Raw genomic sequence first — 20,977 nt, 5'->3', positions numbered from 1 at the left:
TGAAATCTACTGATATTTTGTCAAATCTACTGAATTTTTTTGTCACATTCTACTGAAATTTTAAATTTTGACTTGGCAACACTGGTTCGCACGTTGGCAACACTACGCAGGTTCGCGGCGCTCATCTGACATTGGAGTGAGCCGGGCGAATTTATTATTTTTAAAATAAAATCTATGACATGAATTGTAGGTCAGTAATTTTCATTGTTTATTAAGTTATTTATATTCCTATATTTAGAAACAAATATTTTTATTAGATTTATACTTATTCTTGTCCTACAGGACAGGACGAGGGTAGAATAATGCACAGTTATGTTTGTACAAATAATTTTCGTCTAGCATCGTTTTCCATACCTATAATAACAAAGTGGATAGCCAACCTGTTACCTACTTGACTTAAAAACATATTGATCAATTTATTACATGGCGTTTTCAGTGCCAATGTTGGTGTATTTATTTTCCAGCTAATTTATATTTTACACCGCAGTATTTTTTAGATATCGGTACAACACAATAATAATACGATTTTTTTTTGTTTTGATAAACATATTTTTTAACATGCAGTGCGTTGCATACGTGAAAATGTTCTTTTGATAAAAGGACGGATAATTTAAAAATAAATACCGCACAGCACGTGTTATTAAAAACACATTATTGTGTTCGATAAGAGAACATAATATTTGGAGATAATTATGATTTGATAAGATATTATGCAAAAAATGTTTTTGAAGAGATCTCATATAAAAGCTGTTACAAACTGCACATAATTATCAATATTGATTTACCCGTCAGACATACAGTGTCATCTAATAACATATTCTTGGGTGACTAATCCTGATCTATGATGGCCAGTGAAAGGTAATTTAACTATTATTAACTATCATAAAATGAATGAGTGTAATGGAGGATTTATTATTTTGATGATGTATTTGTTTTGTGAAGCAGTTCTAAACATGGAAATGATTAATTAACAAAAAAAGTACTTATGTGTCTCATTGAAACCATAAAATTATTTGTGTTATTGGTAGGTATTATATAAACACACATCACATCATGCGCACTATTTTACTTAGAAACTCCATAATTTAAATGGGTGTATTCATAAACACCAAAAATTGCTAAAATACACTGAATACCGTTAATTTTACCTCGAACATCATTTGCCTTTAACCTCAGTGATAGGTAGGGGGCCCGCCAATGATCCTAGCTGGGGGCCCGCTTCAGGATGTGGAGGCCATGGTGTAGGTATATAATCGGTTTTCACAAGAATGATCGGTATGGTTCACTATTTACCAGTGGCGAAGTGTGAATGTAGGATGTGGAGATCCGCCACAGATAGTGCACACTAAACTTTGTCTATTATAGGTTGGGTTTAATTGACTTTTGCAAACTAACCTACACCATCTGCATTTTGTATTCTTAGTTCAATGAAAACAAATAAGTGTGATTGATAAAGTTTAGTATCCACTATTTACGGTGGACCTACACAGCCTACCTCCACTCTTCGCCGTTGCTATTTACTATTTATTGTTAGGTACTATAAAGGTCTTTCTTAAAATTAATAATCTGCTATATTTTTATGACTTATAAGTTTGAAGAAATGTCCTTTTAATTAAATCCTTCATCTTTGTTTATATTTTTTTTTGTTTAAAAAAGGGTGAGAATTAATCGCAAATCGCGTTAGTCAAAATTCACATCAACAAAAATATTCAATCATTTAGAAAATAGTTTGAACATAAACTAAATAATACCAAATAAAAGTGACGTATCACATTTTTAAAATATAAGTCAACTTGGTTAACGCGAAACAATATTTCACCAATGGTCGTTTGTCAAATAAAGTATGATATTCCTGTATAAATTGTCATTTTAATAATACTATTAAGTATACTCGTGTTAAAATATTAATTTAACCGCAAAAAAGAGCAACATATGTTTTCCATCGATACATCTATTCATTTTTGTTCATTACAATAATCAACTGACAATAGTGAGAACTATGTATTTATTTTCATATTGAAAATCTACCATTTCACAATTGTCTATCATTTGTGAAACCATCCATTTCCGATGTGAATTCCATCTTTTTAAATGTTGTCGAAATATTTTTTGATTTAAAAGTATTATAATTTTTTGTGAATAGTAAAAATATCTGATAAACATTTATTGTCATCTTCCCTGTTAATGTTTCAAACAGTGAAGTTTGATTTTTTCACTGCGCTCATGGAGATGTCAGTGAAAATCGTACATTGTCCACCGTCATTACCTGCATCAAATGTATGCGAATTTAGCTAAAAGCCTATTCTATATGGTAAATAAATGGTTTCAAATTGTGCTCTTGCTTACAATATTCGGTTATCTATACTTGAATATTATATGAATTATACTTGAAATGTAGAGTTAATAGCTTCTTATCACACAGGACCAAATATGTAAACCAGCCCCAAAAATATTTTATCGTCTGGTTTTCTTTCTTAAAATTAATTACAATTCATTAATATGTTATTCCAGTTATTAGTATCAATCTTTGAAGTTTGGTTGTCTTTCAGTTTTTATTAAAAAAAATCTTTTGTGCAAACATTTTAATTAATTATTTTCCAGTACCTCATGTTATTTATTTTTCATATTCGGGAGGTTCTATAATGAAAGGTTCATCAGATTTTCATCCAGCAGTGACTAGAAAAGAGTTGAAAAAAAAATATCTCCTTATGATAGTTATTTTTTTATTTACAGTAAAGTGTATGACGTGTTGGTTGTGGGCTGCGGACCATCAGGCATTGCAGCAATCACCCGACTTTTTCAAGATGGTGTCTCCGTTTTGGGGCTTGAAGGATCGAATCGGATCGGTGGGAGAGTCCATAGTGTGGAATTTGGCGACGGCTTCATCGATTTAGGCGCCCAATGGTAAGATATGTTAAAGGTTTTTGTGCTTCAGTAGCCATCAAATACAAAACCTAATATATAAAATCACAGACTATCGTTAATTTGCATCTGATAGGAAGTGGAAGGCATGTCTTAAAAATTGGAAAATTAGTTGAATAAGTCTAATTAAACATAGTTCGTATATGCATAATGAGAAAAGGGATGGTTCGAATCAACTCCTCTGAATTACCTACAGACCTCCCTACAAAAGTAGCAGTAGTCTAAAACTTTTTGGTGGCAGTCTTAAAAAGTAGCAATTTTAGATTTTTAGTTTGAAGTGCTAGTTGGTTTCTAAATTGATTTTTAAAAACTAACCACCAGCACCATCTAAAGTCTGTTTAAACCAAACCATAATAGTTAGCTATGCTATGGGCAATTCGACAAAAATAGTGCACACTTTTTAAGTCATACATATTGATGGTGTTAATCGGTTTTTAGAAATTCATTAAGCCCTGCCTAAACTAACCATAATAGATAAAAATATTCTTCTATCTATTAATAATAGATAATAAAATTATGTATGATTTAACATAATTTTAGATATTTTATAGATAGATGACTATTTTTTGACTATTATCTTTTATGGCTTGGTTTACACAGGGTTTAATTGAATTTAAAAAACTAACCAACACCATCTGCATTTGTAGTCTCAGTTCGATGAAAACAAATACATTTGGCTGAAAACGTTTAGTATGCACTATTTATGTTGGATCTTAACAGCCTACCTCCACCCTTCGCCATTGATATAGTCCCTTAGGTAATTTGCATATCGACACTGAAATACAATTCCCCTGGCATCTCTTGCCTTTCACACTTATGCTTATGCTTATTCGGAAAGTTACACTGCGCTTGCGTTTGAAATATGAATGATCAAGTGTTTCCTAAGCGTACATGGTCTTGAATAATCAATGGCTTGGTTGATCATCCCCCTGAAAATATCTGTATGTTGGTGTTTAATGGTGCTATTATTTTGTTTAGGTGTCATGGGGAAGAAGGCAATATTGTATATTCGATGGCAAAAGACTTGGATCTGCTCGAGCATCGTGAAGCTGCCAAAACCTTTACCATGATGCATTCAAATGGATATGTTTTACCGAAGGAGGTGAATGATAAGATTCCTGGGTTGTACATGAAGGTTATGGATGAAGGTGATGAGATCATGAAGAATAGAAAAGCGCCATTGGGAGTACTTTATATGGAATTGTATGTATACATAATTTTTTTTTTAACTGTCCGATCCTGAGAAGATCATATGGGCCTACCACCGAGGTCTATTATATATATTAGGTCCATATTGTGACATCAAACATACATTGAAAAACAACATTTGAATTTTCTGGACTTGGAATTCTAACCCGAGACCTACGACATTAGAGGCTTGTGTGTTAACGCTTGGCCATTGTGAACATATTGTATGAATGTTTCTCCCAGCTCATTAAAGTTCTTGTTTCCTAGTTCTTCACTGCCTTGTACTTCTACTGAAGTTGATGGCAATAGTTTCTAAACGCTATATATTCTTATTATCACTTGTTTATGCTGTAGAGTTGTATAAGGTGAACACTTATTTACGACACTATCACGAAAATATAAAAATATAAAAATGCATAAAACACTTTAGGTCTAGGGAGTATTTTCAAAGTGAACTTATTCCACTTCAACAAATTCTTGGCAAAAGCCAAAAAACTGTTTACGGCATAGACTATAGATACATCTAGACGCCACCCGTTGCATTGCTAAATGAAGCTACGTGCCGTGCGTTTGGTTTGTGGGCGAGCGAACGCATTCGCCTACAAATGTTCGAGACCATAGACCATTTCGCTAGTGCTCGCCCAAAGTGCTCGCACTAGACGCTCAGAATTAAAATATAATTTTCTATTTTTTTACGTTATATAGTATTTTTAAGCGGTCAAAATGCAACCATTAGGTAAAGATATCCATAATTTAAGTTATTTTAAAGAAACACTGGGTCACTGATATTAAAATAAATAATAATATACAAATAAATTGTCACGAACATGTATCAACTTACCTATGAAACGTAATACCATCTTCTTGCTTATCAGTACGGCTACCATATTTTAATACAACACGCAGAACCACCTTTCCTACTTAATTAACTAAAAATATATACAACTGACTTTATGTTTAACACAAAAAATAGCAAATTTAGCAACACGAACTCACAGATTATCGATGCTACGTGAAGCGATTCACCACGATTTGCCAGCGATAATTTTGGAAACTGACTCAAAAATATGTAGACCTTTTATCTTACTCTAGCGCGTGTCGCAGAGATTATAAGGGTGCCGAATACTTTCTCACTCGCACTCATGCATCGTTTTTGTTCAGGCCTTGGTTTACGGTGTTGATGTTATATATGGTTTTTTATATCGGAATAAGTTACTTTTGTAACTAACACCAATTTTGAAGTTGATTTTTCTACTGGATTGAATGCTATTAAGTTCTATACAAAAAATAAAAAAAATAAAAAAAATTATCCTTTAAATTCTGGCATTCATAACTCATTTTGGTCAAGTAGTGGAATATGTTCACTTTGAAAATACACCCCTCATATGAAACACTGATCTTCTTAAACCTATAAAAAAATACTAAGCTCCATCAAAGGAAGGGTGATTTATTATTTTGGGTCTGTAAAGGAACAAAGTTTACATGGTCTGACAGACTATGAAAGGATAGATATTAAAAGACACATTTCTTGACCAGGGAATCTGTGATGTTGGTTTATGGTAATACGGAAAGTCTAATAGCTGTTGCTTCAAAGAATGAAAATAACATTTTTAATTACTGACCTCTTGAGGGGAAAACGAACATTGAAGAAAAATAATTGTGGTTTTTTTTATTTCAGGTTTAATAAATTTCTCAAGACACCTGAATATTCGGTAATTGATCCAGCAACTGGTCAACTAATTGTAGAGATGTTTGCAAAATATCAAAATACAGTTGATGCATCTGACACATGGTTTGATACATCTTCCGAAGGTTTGTTAAATTATGTGGATTGTCCCGGAGATCCTTTACTACACTGGAAAGGAAGAGGATATAAAACAATCCTTGATGTTATGATGGTAAATATAACTATGCGTTGAATATACACAATAATAATACATATTGCAATCGAAATTATAAAAGTAGTATTATGTATTCTTAATTCAATGAAAACAAATAAGTACGACTGAAAAAATGTCCACTATTTTTGTTGAATCTCCGATAGCATACTTAAACTATTATGGTTTGGTTAGGAAGGGTTTAATTGAATTTTAAAAAATAACCAGCACCGGCTGCAAATTGTATTCTTAGTTCAATGAAAACAAAATAATTATGACTGACAAAGTTTAGTGTGCACTATTTATATCGAGTCTTAACATCCTACACCCACCCTTCGCCACTGTTATAGGTACATTTTAACACATTTTCAAATTTTCTATGTCAAAATTGTAAGTATATGTGTTAATACAGTTTTGAGATATTTGTATAATTTATTTCTTTCTTCACTTCTTACTTACTTATTAGATATAATATAATACAATAGACTAGAATGAAAACGTCTTTTTAAAAATACAGTAGATCCTCGATTATCTGGATTTTTCAAAACCAAAACAAATTTTATAAATTTGCTGCGTAGCACGTGGTGGATTTGCATAATACAATAAAGCAGCACTAATGAGTCAACTGATATGAGTCAATAACCGGTTAAATTCTGTATGTATTAGACATTTGTTTTCGCGATTTAAATATTTATTTTGAAAATTATCAACATGCCATCGAAAAGAAAACATATTGTACTATCATTAAAAAACAAAGTATATATAATCAATGCTTTGGTGAGGTGACTCTGGAAGTTTTTTGTCTAAGAAATATGGCATAGCTCAACAATCTCTTATATAAAAAAAACAAATTGAAAAAATTACGTAGTTTCCTAATTGTATAATGCTCAACAATAGCAGATTAGAGTGTAAACTTACGAAAAATTTACAAAATGTAAAGTCGAAGACTGTATTTTCATTCAAAACCAATAATTAAATTTCTTACTAAATAATAATTAAAAATTTACACTATATGTATATAATGTATGTAGGTATATACGATGCCCAAGTCCGATGCCCGCGATGGTCGAGCGGCTTAAGCATCTGCTTATAATATCGTGAGTCCCAGGTTCGAATCCTGTGTCTGACAAATACACATTTATTCAATTTGTTTTGGAGTCAGAGTATGATCCTAATAGGTTGAGCAAGTGGCTAACATCCATTTCTCGTAAAAACAAAATTCTGTTAATACAAACTTCCACTCTATGGAGGCCAATATGATCCTGTTAGGATTAGACATGGTCAAAAGAAGAATATATATATACCAATATAAAATGTTCATACTAAATGTACTTTTCTTTCCCTGACAATGATTTCTTTCGATTGTCTGGATTTCTCAATATTCCAAATAATTTCATCCCCCCCAATTAGTTCAGATAATCGAGGTTCTACTGTATAACCACCTGATATGAAAACCTCAAAGGCTGTTTATTGCGATATATATTTTATTTTGTGTTTCTCATTTGTAGAAAAAAATTCCAAATCCAGCAGAAGAATTGCCTATTGACATTTTATTTAACAAGGAGGTGACCAACATAAATATTATCGATAAGTCAACGGGTAATACAACAGTCCAAGTCAAATGCAAAGATGGCAGTGTATATACTGGAAAGCATGTTATTGTTACGGTATCCCTTGGGGTTCTTAAAGCAAGGTACCATATTATATCAATAATTTTGTTTTTGTATTTAATGACAATAAAATAAAATATTATCAATAATTTTTAGTACTAGGTACAGTTTTGCCATCTTTGTGGTGATTATAGTACAAAGATATAAAAAAATTGGTGTGTGTACTTATGTACCCGCATTAGAAGTGATACTTCTTTGGTGTAACAAAACAAAAAAATATTCAACATTTATTAGGTAAGTAGGTACATAATACAATTATGATACATTAAGTATTATTACCAAATCAAAATTTAAAGCCCAGACCGCAGTACGGATTCCCTGTTAATGTTACCTAGGATTAAGGCTAATAATATTTCCTCTACAATTTACATATATTGTGTATTATCCTCTGTTGGACCGGCTTTATAAATTTAATAATTTGAATAGCGCGGCTTTAGTTCGCAAACCACTGCCACCTGTCAGAATCGTTGTCGTATTTATCCGACATGCAACCCTGCCTACCAGGCTTCAATGGAATGTATTGATCTAAATAACATTTATCTTTTCTTTTCTTTCTAAGTTTGTTTCCCGTGGCGATCTCTGTAATTTAGTTATAATAAATAAATAAATAATCCACGGATCCACTCGAGCTTCAATATTGGGACCATACCTAAAATAAAATTTGATATAAATAAAAAGGATTTCAAGTTATACACACATTTATATTTTTATAAAAACCGATCTTTTTTAAAATAAATATAAAAATATTAAAACGATGAATTAGTCAAAAATCTAAACGACGAAAAATTGAAAACTTAAACTAAATTTTAATAATAAATATGACCATAAAATATAATGTAATAATAAGATGTGACCCTGCAACGAATTCACATTTTATTTCATTTTTTTACAATAATTGTAAGTTTATCGTTAAATTAAAAAAAAAATTTAAAATCTTTTTAATGTTTTCAGGTACATATTTATTAATTAATACATTTGAAATTTTAAATTATCAAAAAAAATCTCAAATTGCAAGCTTTGTATTTTTCCGCTAGGTTCTCTGCTTGCTGGCATGCCTCTCCCCCTTAACGATAAATCCAGACGATCGAAAACCTAAAGAAAAATTCCTTTTCACTATACATTTTTAAAAATCATACATTTTTTATGATGTACATATATAAATGATTCGGATAATCGAGGTTCTATTGTTTATGCAAAATTGGGAAAACATGAATTTTGGGCATGAAAAATCGAGGTTCCGCTGAATATTCGTGAAAGTTTTATTTCCAACTCATGATAATAATGAAATCAAGATAATCATGTTCTGTTGTATTCATGATGTATTATTATATTGTGACATTTTCAGATATCTTGAGTTGTTTACTCAACCGCTGCCACAGTCAAAGGTGATGTCAATCCAAGGTCTCGGATTTGGGCCGGTCGATAAAATATTCTTCCTCTATGAAACGGCATGGTGGCCATCGCATTTCCGATGGATTGGGTTATTGTGGACTGACGAAGACAAAGCTAAATTTATCGGCGAAGACAAATGGCTGACGGAAGTGTTTGGATTCAATGTAGTCGAAGCCCAATCAAGCCTTTTATCATTCTGGGTCACTGGTCCTGTTGCTCGATATGTGGAGACTCTGCCGCTTGACATGGTGAAGGATGGTTTATGTCGCCTGGTTCAGCAGTTCTTCGGGAAGCTGTATTCCATTCCGCCTCTTAAAGAAGTAAAAAGGTTTGAATTAGATATAATTTTATTATTGAACAAAATGAAATTCATTCAACGTTTCGATTGGCTGTGTGTTTTGTTAAGGTCAACGGAAATAAATTCTGGGATATGTATGTGAAACAAAGACTATAACTAGAGGGAGTCTTATGAGTTGTTTATCTCAAATTTATATAACTAAATATTTAAAATAATAATGCTTCTGTGGCTTTAGCTGTTTCTATGTACAAAAATTGATGTATATAGTCTGTCATTTTATGGGTTATATTTGTAATATAATACGTGAAATAAGTTATATTTGCTTTATAATGTGAATGTTTTGGTTTTGGTATAAGTCGCGTGTTCAAATTGGTCAATGTATGTAGTAAATTAATAAAACCATACATCCATTCATCAAAAACATGTTTGAGGGTTTATCTTGGCAAATCTGCACATTCAATGATCTACGGAAACGACCGATTGTGTGAATTTAAAATTGTATTGAAATGCTTGCGAATTTTGACATATGCGGGCGATAATATTGTGTTGTTTACTGCAAATCAACCTGCAATGCGAAATTATTTTCAGATAATTTAATCACTTGTCTTTGCAGTCTTTTTTTTCAGCTTCAATTTAATATATTTAGACTCTATTTTCCTTCATTGAACTTCTTTGGTCTGAAAGCAGTATTCGATCTACTTAAATAGTCTTGAATATTGACACTGTGTCATGCATATGGATCTAATAAAATGATTCAATAGTTTTGATATATATATATATATAGGTATATATCTTATATCTGACCTTGATATTCGAGCATGTTAACATTGACTTAATAATAGTCCTAAACATATCATGTTCCAGAATTCATTCCCGGTAAAAAGAAACTTGGGACTATCGACCTGTCACATTTCCTGCCACCCTATTATGTTATTGAAAATACATATTTATTCTTCAGTTATCCTAACACTAGATTATTTTGCATGTTTACAAAACATTTTTGTTAGACAAAAAGTGCTTAATATTGTATATTGATACATATTACATATAAATGTATTTTTAAGCATTACATTTAAAAACAAACAATAAATATCTTAGTATATTACATATTATTTTTAAATACACACAATAAACTTGGAATGAATAAAAAAAATCCTTTAAAAAATCATGGCTTCAGTGGAATTCGAACCCTCATATCGCATGCCATGCGAGTGGTTTATTAGTTAAAATATTTGTGCAGAAATTTCATAACAACTATGCATTGCATGTTTTCAAGTTCCATCAATAAATGCAATCATTTATTGTTATTTTATATCAGAGTAATAACAGTTCTATCTTTATATTTTAAACGTAAATTTTTATATTACCAGCCGTTTACCAATGTTGATGGTTTTTGAAAACATCTCGGGCGTTTAGTTGTTTAGAAAATATCAGCATCGATAGTAAGTATTTAATTGACAAAGCAGTCACCAAGCACTTTATACATGTAGGTTCGAATTGCACCTGTGCATCTATTCTATACACCAGACTTTTATCAAGCGCTATCGGCCGGTATTGAGGTATTATAATTTTTACAATAAGCTAGTTGTAATTGTTACAATAAGTGCTATGTTTTAACAGCATATCTCTTGGCAGTGCTAAATTTTAGAGCGAGATGGACAGTTTTGACTGTTTAGACGGCTAACTTATTGTAACAATTATGATACTTCAATACAAACATATGAAAAACTACCTTCGATAGCTGCCGATAGCAGTCTTGTGTATAGAATAGATGCGCTGATCCAAAATTTATTCAAGAATTTGCCATTATTGCATATTTCTAAAGCTGTTCCATGTTATATATTATTATTATTATTATTATCAGTAAAGAATGTTACATTCTTGTGTTGAATAGTTAAAAATGTTCACAACCATTTTCGTTCCAAACAGAGCATAATATGTTATGTGTCTCTATTATTATGTGTCTCCAACAGTGGAGATTATCTTTCTACAGCCCCTTTTTAGAAGGAAAAGTTATAAACCATTGGGCCCATGCATCAAACACATATTGCAAAGAAAACGTATGAATTTTCCAGACGCGAGATTTAGAGGACTCATATTATGCATAAAAAATAAAAAAACAAATATTTTACTCTTCAGCCTTTTGACATAAGATCACTGGAGGAACATATCTCCAGGAACCAAAGTGAACAATATATTCATTTTTATCTTTTGTAAACATGCAAAGTATTCAATCCGTGTTGAATGTTATTTTTCCAATGCTGGTTTTATTGTGCAAACTTCGCTTATTAATTTTCCTTTGTTCAAAATACAGAACACTGGTGTTAAGTTTTAAGATGAAATTTGTTTGGATTTGTTATTTTGTAATAAATGTTTTGATTTTCTTTATCTGTTATAATATGCATTCTTTACTAATAATGCGCGAATAAATATTCTTTGTCCGTAAGCAATTAGTAATTATTATGGATTTATATCTATGGTATTATTAATCGTTATTAACTTTACTGTTGTTAATTGTTATTTCTCTGTGAGAAGTGACGGTTGAAAGAAATTAACAACACAATTTATTATGTTTGCGACCAATTGATTGTAATACAGTATTTGAAACTTGTCCACTTGTTGGGTGTTGGAGAATTTTGACACTCTAGCTACCGGTGCACCTTGTCGGCTGAGTGAAGGCATTTGGAATATCATTCATTATTTTAAAATTTGGTTTCAAGTTTGAACATCGGACGATTTATGTTAGTATATCTTATAACAGTGGTGCACAACCCACGGCCCTCCATGCCAATGAATTATTGCGGCCCATCGACTAAATGAAATTTCCAAAAAAAATATCCATATCCTAATATTATATAGGTTTACAATGAAACATGGTAATATGTTTTCATCTGTATAATTATTATAACTTTTAAAGTTTATTGTTTTGCAACAGATATCTCATATCGATATGCTTGATGCATGGTGCATATAACGATGAATGTACATGAAATTCGTGGTTCATAGCGACACCTTCGTAAACAAAAAAAAAATGTTTTATTTGATTCACGTCTTAAGCAGTTAAATTTATGATCAGGCATTTTTCTTAATAAAACTAAGTCTTAACATCGAAATCACTTGAATAATGATAATGTCGATGTATACTGAGGATAGCAATCGCAAATATTAGCAAATATAAATATATATCACTAGCACTGACACTAATTTGCATATTCTAATTTCAACATAATGCAGAGTGGTGGGTGAACAATTACAAATCACATAAATTGGTTATATCAATAAAAAGGTTCGCATCACTGATATATAAGCTGATTTATCGATACGAATATCTGTTTTCTCTGCATTTGCACATAAACAGGGTTGTTTTTAAACAATACAGCAATAATATGTGTTGTGTATTATTACAAAAAAATTTTGCGACTTTTGCAACTGTGCGCTTCATATCTCCTTGCGATGAAATCATTTTTTTTTTTGTTTATTCCAGATCTCAATGGTTTACAAATGAGTTAGTGAGAGGGTCATATTCCTTCAGAAGTGTGGGATCCGAAACTCTTGGGGCTAATCAAAAAGATTTGGGAGCCCCCGTATTGAATGATGCTGGCACACCTGTAATTTGCTTTGCCGGGGAGGCGACGTCTGTTGAACATTTCTCTACCGTGCATGGGGCCATTGGGTCAGGCTATAGGGAAGCGGAGAGACTGAAAAGTCATCTCAAACCGAAGAGGTGAATATTATGTTTTATTAATATAACATTTTAGACAACTCATTTTGTGTAAATCGAGTCCAGGAAGTTTTAAATGCCGTTTGAAATCGAGAATGGTATGTGTTAATTTTGAATACTTAGGTGGGAAAATTTAAAGACATACCCCACCTATTATAGCCTGAGTACCTACTCCATTTTTAATACAGATAACGAATGTTATTTTGATATGCCACAATGACATAGATACTAGTTATTCAACACCCATCAAAAGAAAACAAAAATTACATACATACCTTTTCTGTGCTTAGTGTGGTAATATAAATATGCTTTTAATTACTTTCCAACTACTAATAATTGTTAAAAATTGAAAATAACATTTTTATTTGAACACATTGAAATCTTTCACTACCAAAATGAACTGCTCACTACTGTCATTAAATTTGCATTAGCAGTATTATTCAAATTTAAATTTGGAAGATTTGATTTTGTTTTTATTTTTAACACAGTTTGAATATTTGGCATAGGTACTGTAATATTAAAAAGTGTGTTTTTGGTTGATATACCTATATATTTTTTATTTAAAAAATGAACAAAATCCTTAAATCAGTCAGTAGTTAATGAGATATTAATTTATTTCGCTGTAAATATTTATTATACTACATATTGATATTGCTAGGCCAAAAGGATGTGAAGTGACAATATGCAATTTTACACAAAAGAAACTGAAAAAATGATTTTGTCATATATATTTTTCACTAACTACGCTGTCAAAATATAGGGGTTTTAATGGCAAAAATCTCAAAAGCCGAAATCGAGAATGCCAAAATCATTTTGAAGCTAAGTAGTTGCTAGTTGTAATTTTGTCATGGAATAACTTTTCAAGCCTCAATGACAGTGAGCTACTTTAAAAGCTGCTTGTTGGCGAATTTATCCAGAATATTCTAACCCCATAAATAATTAATTTCGGCAAAAGAGATTTACGGCCTTTTGACTTAACACCCATGGTATGCATAATTCATTATGTACCTAATATTTTACCCCCGATAACATGACATTTGATTCCTTGATGTTCTGGATTATCCTACCACTCACTCTACTTAATTCATGGTACATAATGTGGGTTTTAAACATTTTAAAGTAAGTACTTAATAAAACAACAAGTTTTCAGTTTGTCTATTTTATTTTCACCTTCAGAATTTAACTCATTTCTGGCATGTTCCGGATTGTCATAGGACCTTCCAGCAATTCTCTTTAATTCAGAAAATCGGGACTGTAATAATGAGATTTTTGTAGGTACATAATGTTTTATAATTGTCATGTTTCAATGTTACACAAATAAACCATATCATTTATGCCTCTTTGAATTTTTAATTTTAGTTTCTTTGATTGATTTGATTAGATTTACTTATGATTTTTATTTTTTGCATGCAGGAATATTCGATCTAATTTGTAATTGACGCATACGTTGATGTTACACATCATGCTACGACAGTTGACAACCATTCACACCTGCGTGATAAATGACAAATCAATTCTTACGCCCATTCAAACCTACTAATTTATTTTATTTTTATTTATTAAGTACGCATTGAAATTTATATATTATTGTATCAAAGTTTTGTTTGCTAATTTTATATTTATTTGTAGAGATATTATTGTTTTATATTTTTGTTTAAATAAAATTTTGAAACTGTTATTGTTGTTTTATTCTAGTCAACTTATGACATTGGATACAGAGGCTATCAATAAGACTGATGTGAATTCTTGTAAGGTACTGATAATAGGTGCCGGTCTAGCAGGCATAGCCGCCGCTAGAACCCTTTTTCTAGCTCACATAGAGGACGTTATAATATTAGAAGCTCAGCACCAGGTTGGCGGAAGGATATGCTCTGCACCGTCCAACTCAGGTTTTATTGAATATGGAGCTCATTGGATACATGGTGAAAACAGTACACTGAAAAACTTTGCCCAAAAGCATAATCTGCTATCGAGTGTTCTCTCTGACGAAGGTCAAGGACGATTCCTTCGAGACGACGGTTACGAATTCGACAGTAAATTTATAAAAGAAGTCGACGATGTAATAGCAGGCATTTTAAAAAAATGTGAATTGTTTTGCGAAAGTAATGAAGTTTGTAAATTCTCTGTCGGAGAGTATTTGGAGAAAGAATTCGAGAAGTACATCTCCAAAAATGTGAGCTTAAATAACATTAGCCTATGGAAAGATCTATTCCAATGGCATATTAAGTTTCAAGTCATAGACAATTCCTGTGACTCCTTAAATAGCTTATCTGCCAAGTCGTGGGGGTTGTACGACTTTGACGGAGGCGATTCTCAAAGTCATATTAATTTCAAAGATGGATACGTGTCTGTTTTAAATGAACTGATGCAGCTGTTGCCAGATGGAATTATCAAATGCGATACACCCGTTAAGAAAGTATTATGGGCTGGCAAGGAGAGCAAAAAGCATAGAGTAAAAGTCATCTGTGAAAATAACAACATATTCTGGGCGGATCATGTCATTGCTACAATGTCATTAGGTGTCTTAAAGGCACGGTACCGAGAGATGTTCAGTCCTCACCTTCCAGAGAAACATGTCATGTCAATAAATAGCTTGGGTTTTGCTTCGATTGGCAAAATATTTCTTCAATTTGAATCGAATTGGTGGGGCGAAGTAAAGGGTATTCAGTTAGTTTGGAAAATTAAGAATGGAGACCCTTCAAAATCAAAGGTTTGTAGCATTTATTATTTCTGTGAAAATTTTGCATGCTTCCTTTGATGGTAATTTCCTACCAAGTTAACTATGTGTGAAATGAACTGAATATTAAGGGGGGACATGCTCAGCGTAGGTCAAAATGGAGCTTTTATTGCATTTTCAAAGCATGATCCTGGACATTCCTTAAATGTTGTAGATAATCTATTTATATAACTTTTAAGCCTTATTATCCTTTATATTTATTTTAAACATTTGATGACTGCATAAAGTATTTTTATTACATAAAATAGTATTCTTTTAAACCTCTCGCTCTAATGTTTTAGAATATAGTCATATTTCAGTACATGCATGTGCAGTGGTGTTAAGATTTTTTACGTTTATTAATTTTTAAACGCATTTTTAAAACCATCAGTATACTTTATATCGACATTATTATAGTGAAATATTTATGATAAAAAATTATATTGATAATCTCTGTGATCCCAAATTTGACAAGACAATATAATTATTTTTTATCGTAAATATTTACGCTACGCTGAGCATGTCCGCCCTTAAACAAATAATATGAATGTATTATCCAAACACACAAAGCAAAAAGCACACTGAAAATTTTCTATACCAAATCACACTGGCTGTAGTTTTCATTGCTATTAATAGATGTTACCAATTGGGATGTTAGGTAGAAGAAGGACCAAAGTCTTAAAGAAAAAGGTGACACACTAGAGAAGGCATCAGTAATTCCAAAAACACTTCATATCACTCCAACACCCCATATTTACTTAGCTGCCACATCTATCCAACATGTGAAATTATTTAATTTTTAAGTGTCAGCAAGAAAAAAATATGTACTCGACACATATGACGTTACGCTCTAGGGGGGGGGGGTCAAAGCAAATGTGACGTCACAAAGTAATTTAAGGAAAAACATAATTTTTTCTGTTTTTCAACTTTAAAGGGGGGGGGGGGGTGTCAAAAATGTGATGTAATATAGAAGGGGTTAAAAGGTTATGTGATGAAATGTGGTGATGGGGCAGAGGGGATAAAAAATAGCCAAAATCATGTGACATCATGTGAACGGCCTATTACATTGAGTTTTTTGCGAGTAGTTAATATAGATATATGTAGTTATTTAGCTGCATTGTGTCGGATTTGTATTATTATTAATATAGCTGGAACACGGTGCTGTAGGCATATTTTTTAATAGAGTGTGACCTAATTGAGGCTGCCATGTTACAGTGCTGTAGTGTGTGAAAGGATGGAAACCATTGTGGGGAGACATGGATATACAGACAGATCGGGGATGGGAAATTTCCGCTAACTTCCGAAATGACCGCTATGACATGTCTGCGACAATATTTTTCAGCCTGAATTTTTTGTTTTTATGTATTAATAGGATTTTTTGACTTCAAAAGTAAAGTTGTTAAAATGAGAAACGGGGAAATATACTTTGATGAAATCATTGTGTATGACTTTCCATGAAATCAAGAGTTTCTCTGCATCGTGGTTTTCTAATGGATATTTTCAATTTATCTTTGTGTCCCTGATATTAATATGGTAATTTCAGCTCCGGGTATGACAGTTATTCCATATACCTGTGTGCTTTATAATCTCTAGCAATATTTTTTTAATGAATATGAGAAATATATCCTATATAACTAATTGCAGAAGTCATCTTGGGTGCAGCATATATCAGGGTTTGATGTATTGACGGTAGGTCCACCCAACACGCTCCTAGGTTGGGTGGACTGTCGAGGTGTGACCACTATGGAGAGCCTTACTAAGGAAGAAGTTGCTAACGACTGTGTGATGGTGCTGAAGAGATTTACCGGAAGGAAAGAGTTTCCAAGGATAAAAAATATTGAAAGGTATAAAATGGTGTTAGGATATATTTTTGACACACTGTCGGCATTTTGTCAAATTCTTAAAATTTCTCCATTATACGATATGTGGGCCATTCATAATTATATATATATTTATTTTTCGACCACGTTCGATCCCAATAAGATCATATGGACCTCCACAGAGTGGAGGTTTGTATTAATACATTTTGTTTTTACGAGAAATGGATGTCAGCCACTTGATCAACCTATTAGGTCAATACTCTGACTCATACACAAATTGAAAAACAATATGTGTACTTGCCAGGCACCCAGGATTCGAACCTGGGACCCACGATGCTAGTGTCCAGAAACTTGTACGTATGCAGTTCGCCTTATCACACTTCACCGTGAAATGTTGTATCAGAAATATATGGCCGTATATTAAAGACCGTCCAACCTCTTTGGGTTGTATAGTACTGACATAAAATTTCATGTCTAAATTAAACACGGTTCTTGTCAGTTTACACTTTACAGGAAGCCAACAGCAAACAATTTTTGAAAATAGCTGATATACTGGATTATTTGTTAGGTTAGGTTAGGTTTTCATTCTTGAATTCATGAATTTTGCCAAAATCAGCAATGAAAATTGAATTAATGTTCATATTGAATATAATAAAATTTGAGACCGTATAGTATACGGTCATCTCTTTCCGATAGAAAGCTCACGGTGAACTGTGCCACGTTGAAATGTTTTACGTACAATTTACATGTAACCCGATGCTATAGGCCGACGTTTAAGCCGCGCGGCCATCGTGGGTGTTATAGATAAATATAGATAAATATTCAAAATAATATTTCTTGTTTTAGATCTACGTGGGACTCAAATCCTTATGTCAGAGGATGTTATAGTCATATTACGATGGAGTGCGATCGCACTGGAGTGGGACCAAAAACTTTAGCCGAGCCAATAGCAGATAATGACGGATGCCCAGTCTTATGTTTTGCTGGAGAAGCATGCCATCAGACGTTTTTCTCCACCACGCATGGAGCATTCGACTCAGGGACAAAACAGGCAGAAACAATCTGCCGATATATTCTAAAGTAAAATTAATGAGCCAAGACTAATTGGTTGTATTGACTGCAACTTCATGGTGGGTTTTTATTAAAATTAGATAAAATTTAAATGTCATGCATGGAATAACAAAGTTACTGGAAATTTCAATCTCCGTATGGGACAAAGCGATTTTTTTTAGAAAAGTGCCAAAACAAGAATAATCAAAGAATTTGCTAATGGAAATATACCAACGTGATATAATATACCAATGAGCCATAATATTTTGTCTTCCAATCTTACCATTAGACTAGATGATTTTCAAAAACCATTAAAAACAGTTGCCATTATTATAGAACTATGACATGACAATGATATACAGTGGAACCCCGATCTACCATTCTCGCATAAATCGTTTTCCGACACGGATTGTTCATTTTTGAAAGTCGCGCCAAGCACCCATAAGAACAATGTTAAATAATCCCGCATTAACCGTTCCCCGATTTATCATTCTCCTCGATCTATCGTCTAAAGATGCCGAAAGGCAAAATCCGGGTCGCAAAAAATGAATTAAATGGAATAGTACAGAGCTTGAATCCATTAGAATTTAACCAAAATACTGTGAAATCACAAACTGGTTTGACACGAACATGCACACTATCACAGGCATTACGTTAAGTTTATTCTTTTTGGTAAACAACACCAATAATTTGAGGAATTAAGAGGAAAATTGAACCATGCCATATAAACATACATAATTTACAAAGGTAAAGCAGGTTGTATTCTGTCACTTACGGGGATTGAAATTTTCAGTGTCAATATAAAAACTTGAATCATTTTCTTCCCAATTCTTAGATGGTAATATCTGTCTTCCCCAATCAACTTGGTGTTCACGTAATAATGTAATTGATGGACTGTTAATGTTAAATACAATAAAAGTATTCCTTGACAAATCAAATTCTCAATATGAATCCTGTAATGCAACAAATCATACTATTGTTTAAAATGCATATGTAATTAGTATTACAACAATCGTGTAATTTGTGGATGACTTGTAGTATGTATGGAATTGAGAAATGCAAATGCCATATGTACATAACGGAATAATTTATGTATCACAGCTGCTAGGAAAACCTTCAAATTAAATATATCAAGAGTTCATATTTCACTGTCAATTCTTGGTGGAAAGACATATTAATTCAGCTACTCCAAGTAAAAACACTACGTGCTAATAAGTAAAATGGCCATAAAATCAGAAAGTCTTCAAAACAACAAAGCCCTAAGTACTGATAGACTCCAAGGTGAGCTTTTTAAAGAGGGTGATTTACTCCTAAATCTTTTAGATTTTATAAAAAACAGAAGAAATGCGTCTAGAATGGAACAAGGGTATTATCTGCCCAGTACATAAAAATGGTGGCACACTTAACTGCACCAACTACTAAGGTATAATCCTCCTGAATATGGCATACAATTGTACATGGTACTGTCAAAAATACTAAATCGGTTGCAATTATATTCAGAGAGTGCAGTAGAGAACTACCAATGTGGTTTCAGATGTGGCAGGTCAACAACCGACCAAATCTTTTTGCTCCGGGTTAGGGTTAGGCTTACCTCCAAAACTCATTGCAATGGTACAGCTTATGATGAAAAATATAGAATGCCGAGTGAAAGTATAGTCTGAACTATCCAAATCACTATAAATGATCTTCAACAGAGTGGTGCCCTGGCATGTATATTGTTTAACATCACCATGGAGAAGGCAGTATGGGATTCAAAAGTGGAGGCAAATGAAAATAATATACTTCATAAACCACTACAGATTCTTGCCTATGTGAATGACATAGATATAATTGCCGGATCTAATTATGCATTAGTAGAAGCTTTTACTGCTCTTGAAGTGTCCGTAAAACACATGGGCTTGAAGATCAACAAGACATACAATATAACAAAGCGTATGCCTGTTTCTTCGAATCAATGACTACATTTCTGAGTGTGTTTAACTTCGCTAATAATGAACAAGAATGTCATCAGTGAGGAAATTAAAATGGAGAGTTATAGCAACAAACGGGTGCTTCTTTGGTCTACAAAATCAGCTAGTCTGACATTCTCTCTCATACAATATACAGATGTACAAGACGCTGATCCAACCAATACTAAACTACGGGTCGGAGTGTTGGACTCTCACCGTGGCCGATGAGCATGCCCTCAATATATTCGAGAGTAAAATATTACGTAGAATATAATATATTATATTATGGACCCATACTAGAAGAAGAAGAATGGTGTATTTGGCATAACCTCTTCCTAAAAGAATGCATCTCCGCATTCGTCAAACTTGGCAGG

The 20,977-nt window shown here is 32.6% G+C and overlaps 1 protein-coding gene across 2 annotated transcripts; it reads left to right on the top strand.

Moving 5' to 3' along the window:
• The first annotated feature begins 104 nt into the window (after positions 1 to 104).
• LOC147080017 (uncharacterized) lies at positions 105 to 19,338 on the top strand. Of its 2 annotated transcripts, none has more exons than XM_085947566.1 (10): positions 105 to 190; positions 2,734 to 2,904; positions 3,901 to 4,125; positions 5,789 to 6,008; positions 7,496 to 7,680; positions 9,003 to 9,377; positions 12,832 to 13,071; positions 14,764 to 15,778; positions 17,429 to 17,628; positions 18,451 to 19,338. In XM_085947566.1, exons 1-10 carry the CDS (start codon positions 180 to 182, stop codon positions 18,686 to 18,688), a joined length of 2,880 nt encoding a protein of 959 aa, XP_085803692.1. In that variant the 5' UTR covers positions 105 to 179; the 3' UTR covers positions 18,689 to 19,338. The 2 variants fall into 2 exon arrangements, with proteins under 2 accessions (XP_085803692.1, XP_085803683.1); XM_085947557.1 differs by lacking the exon at positions 105 to 190 and adding an exon at positions 362 to 858.
• Positions 19,339 to 20,977: the final 1,639 nt, after the last annotated feature.

Source organism: Rhyacophila brunnea, unplaced genomic scaffold (genome assembly GCF_057557595.1).
Source record: "Rhyacophila brunnea isolate RB1 unplaced genomic scaffold, BYU_Rbru_1.0 scaffold_1, whole genome shotgun sequence".
Classification (NCBI taxonomy): domain Eukaryota; kingdom Metazoa; phylum Arthropoda; class Insecta; order Trichoptera; family Rhyacophilidae; genus Rhyacophila; species Rhyacophila brunnea.
The sequence above is the reverse complement of the archived record's forward strand: the minus strand, read 5'-3'. Positions and strand labels throughout refer to the sequence as shown.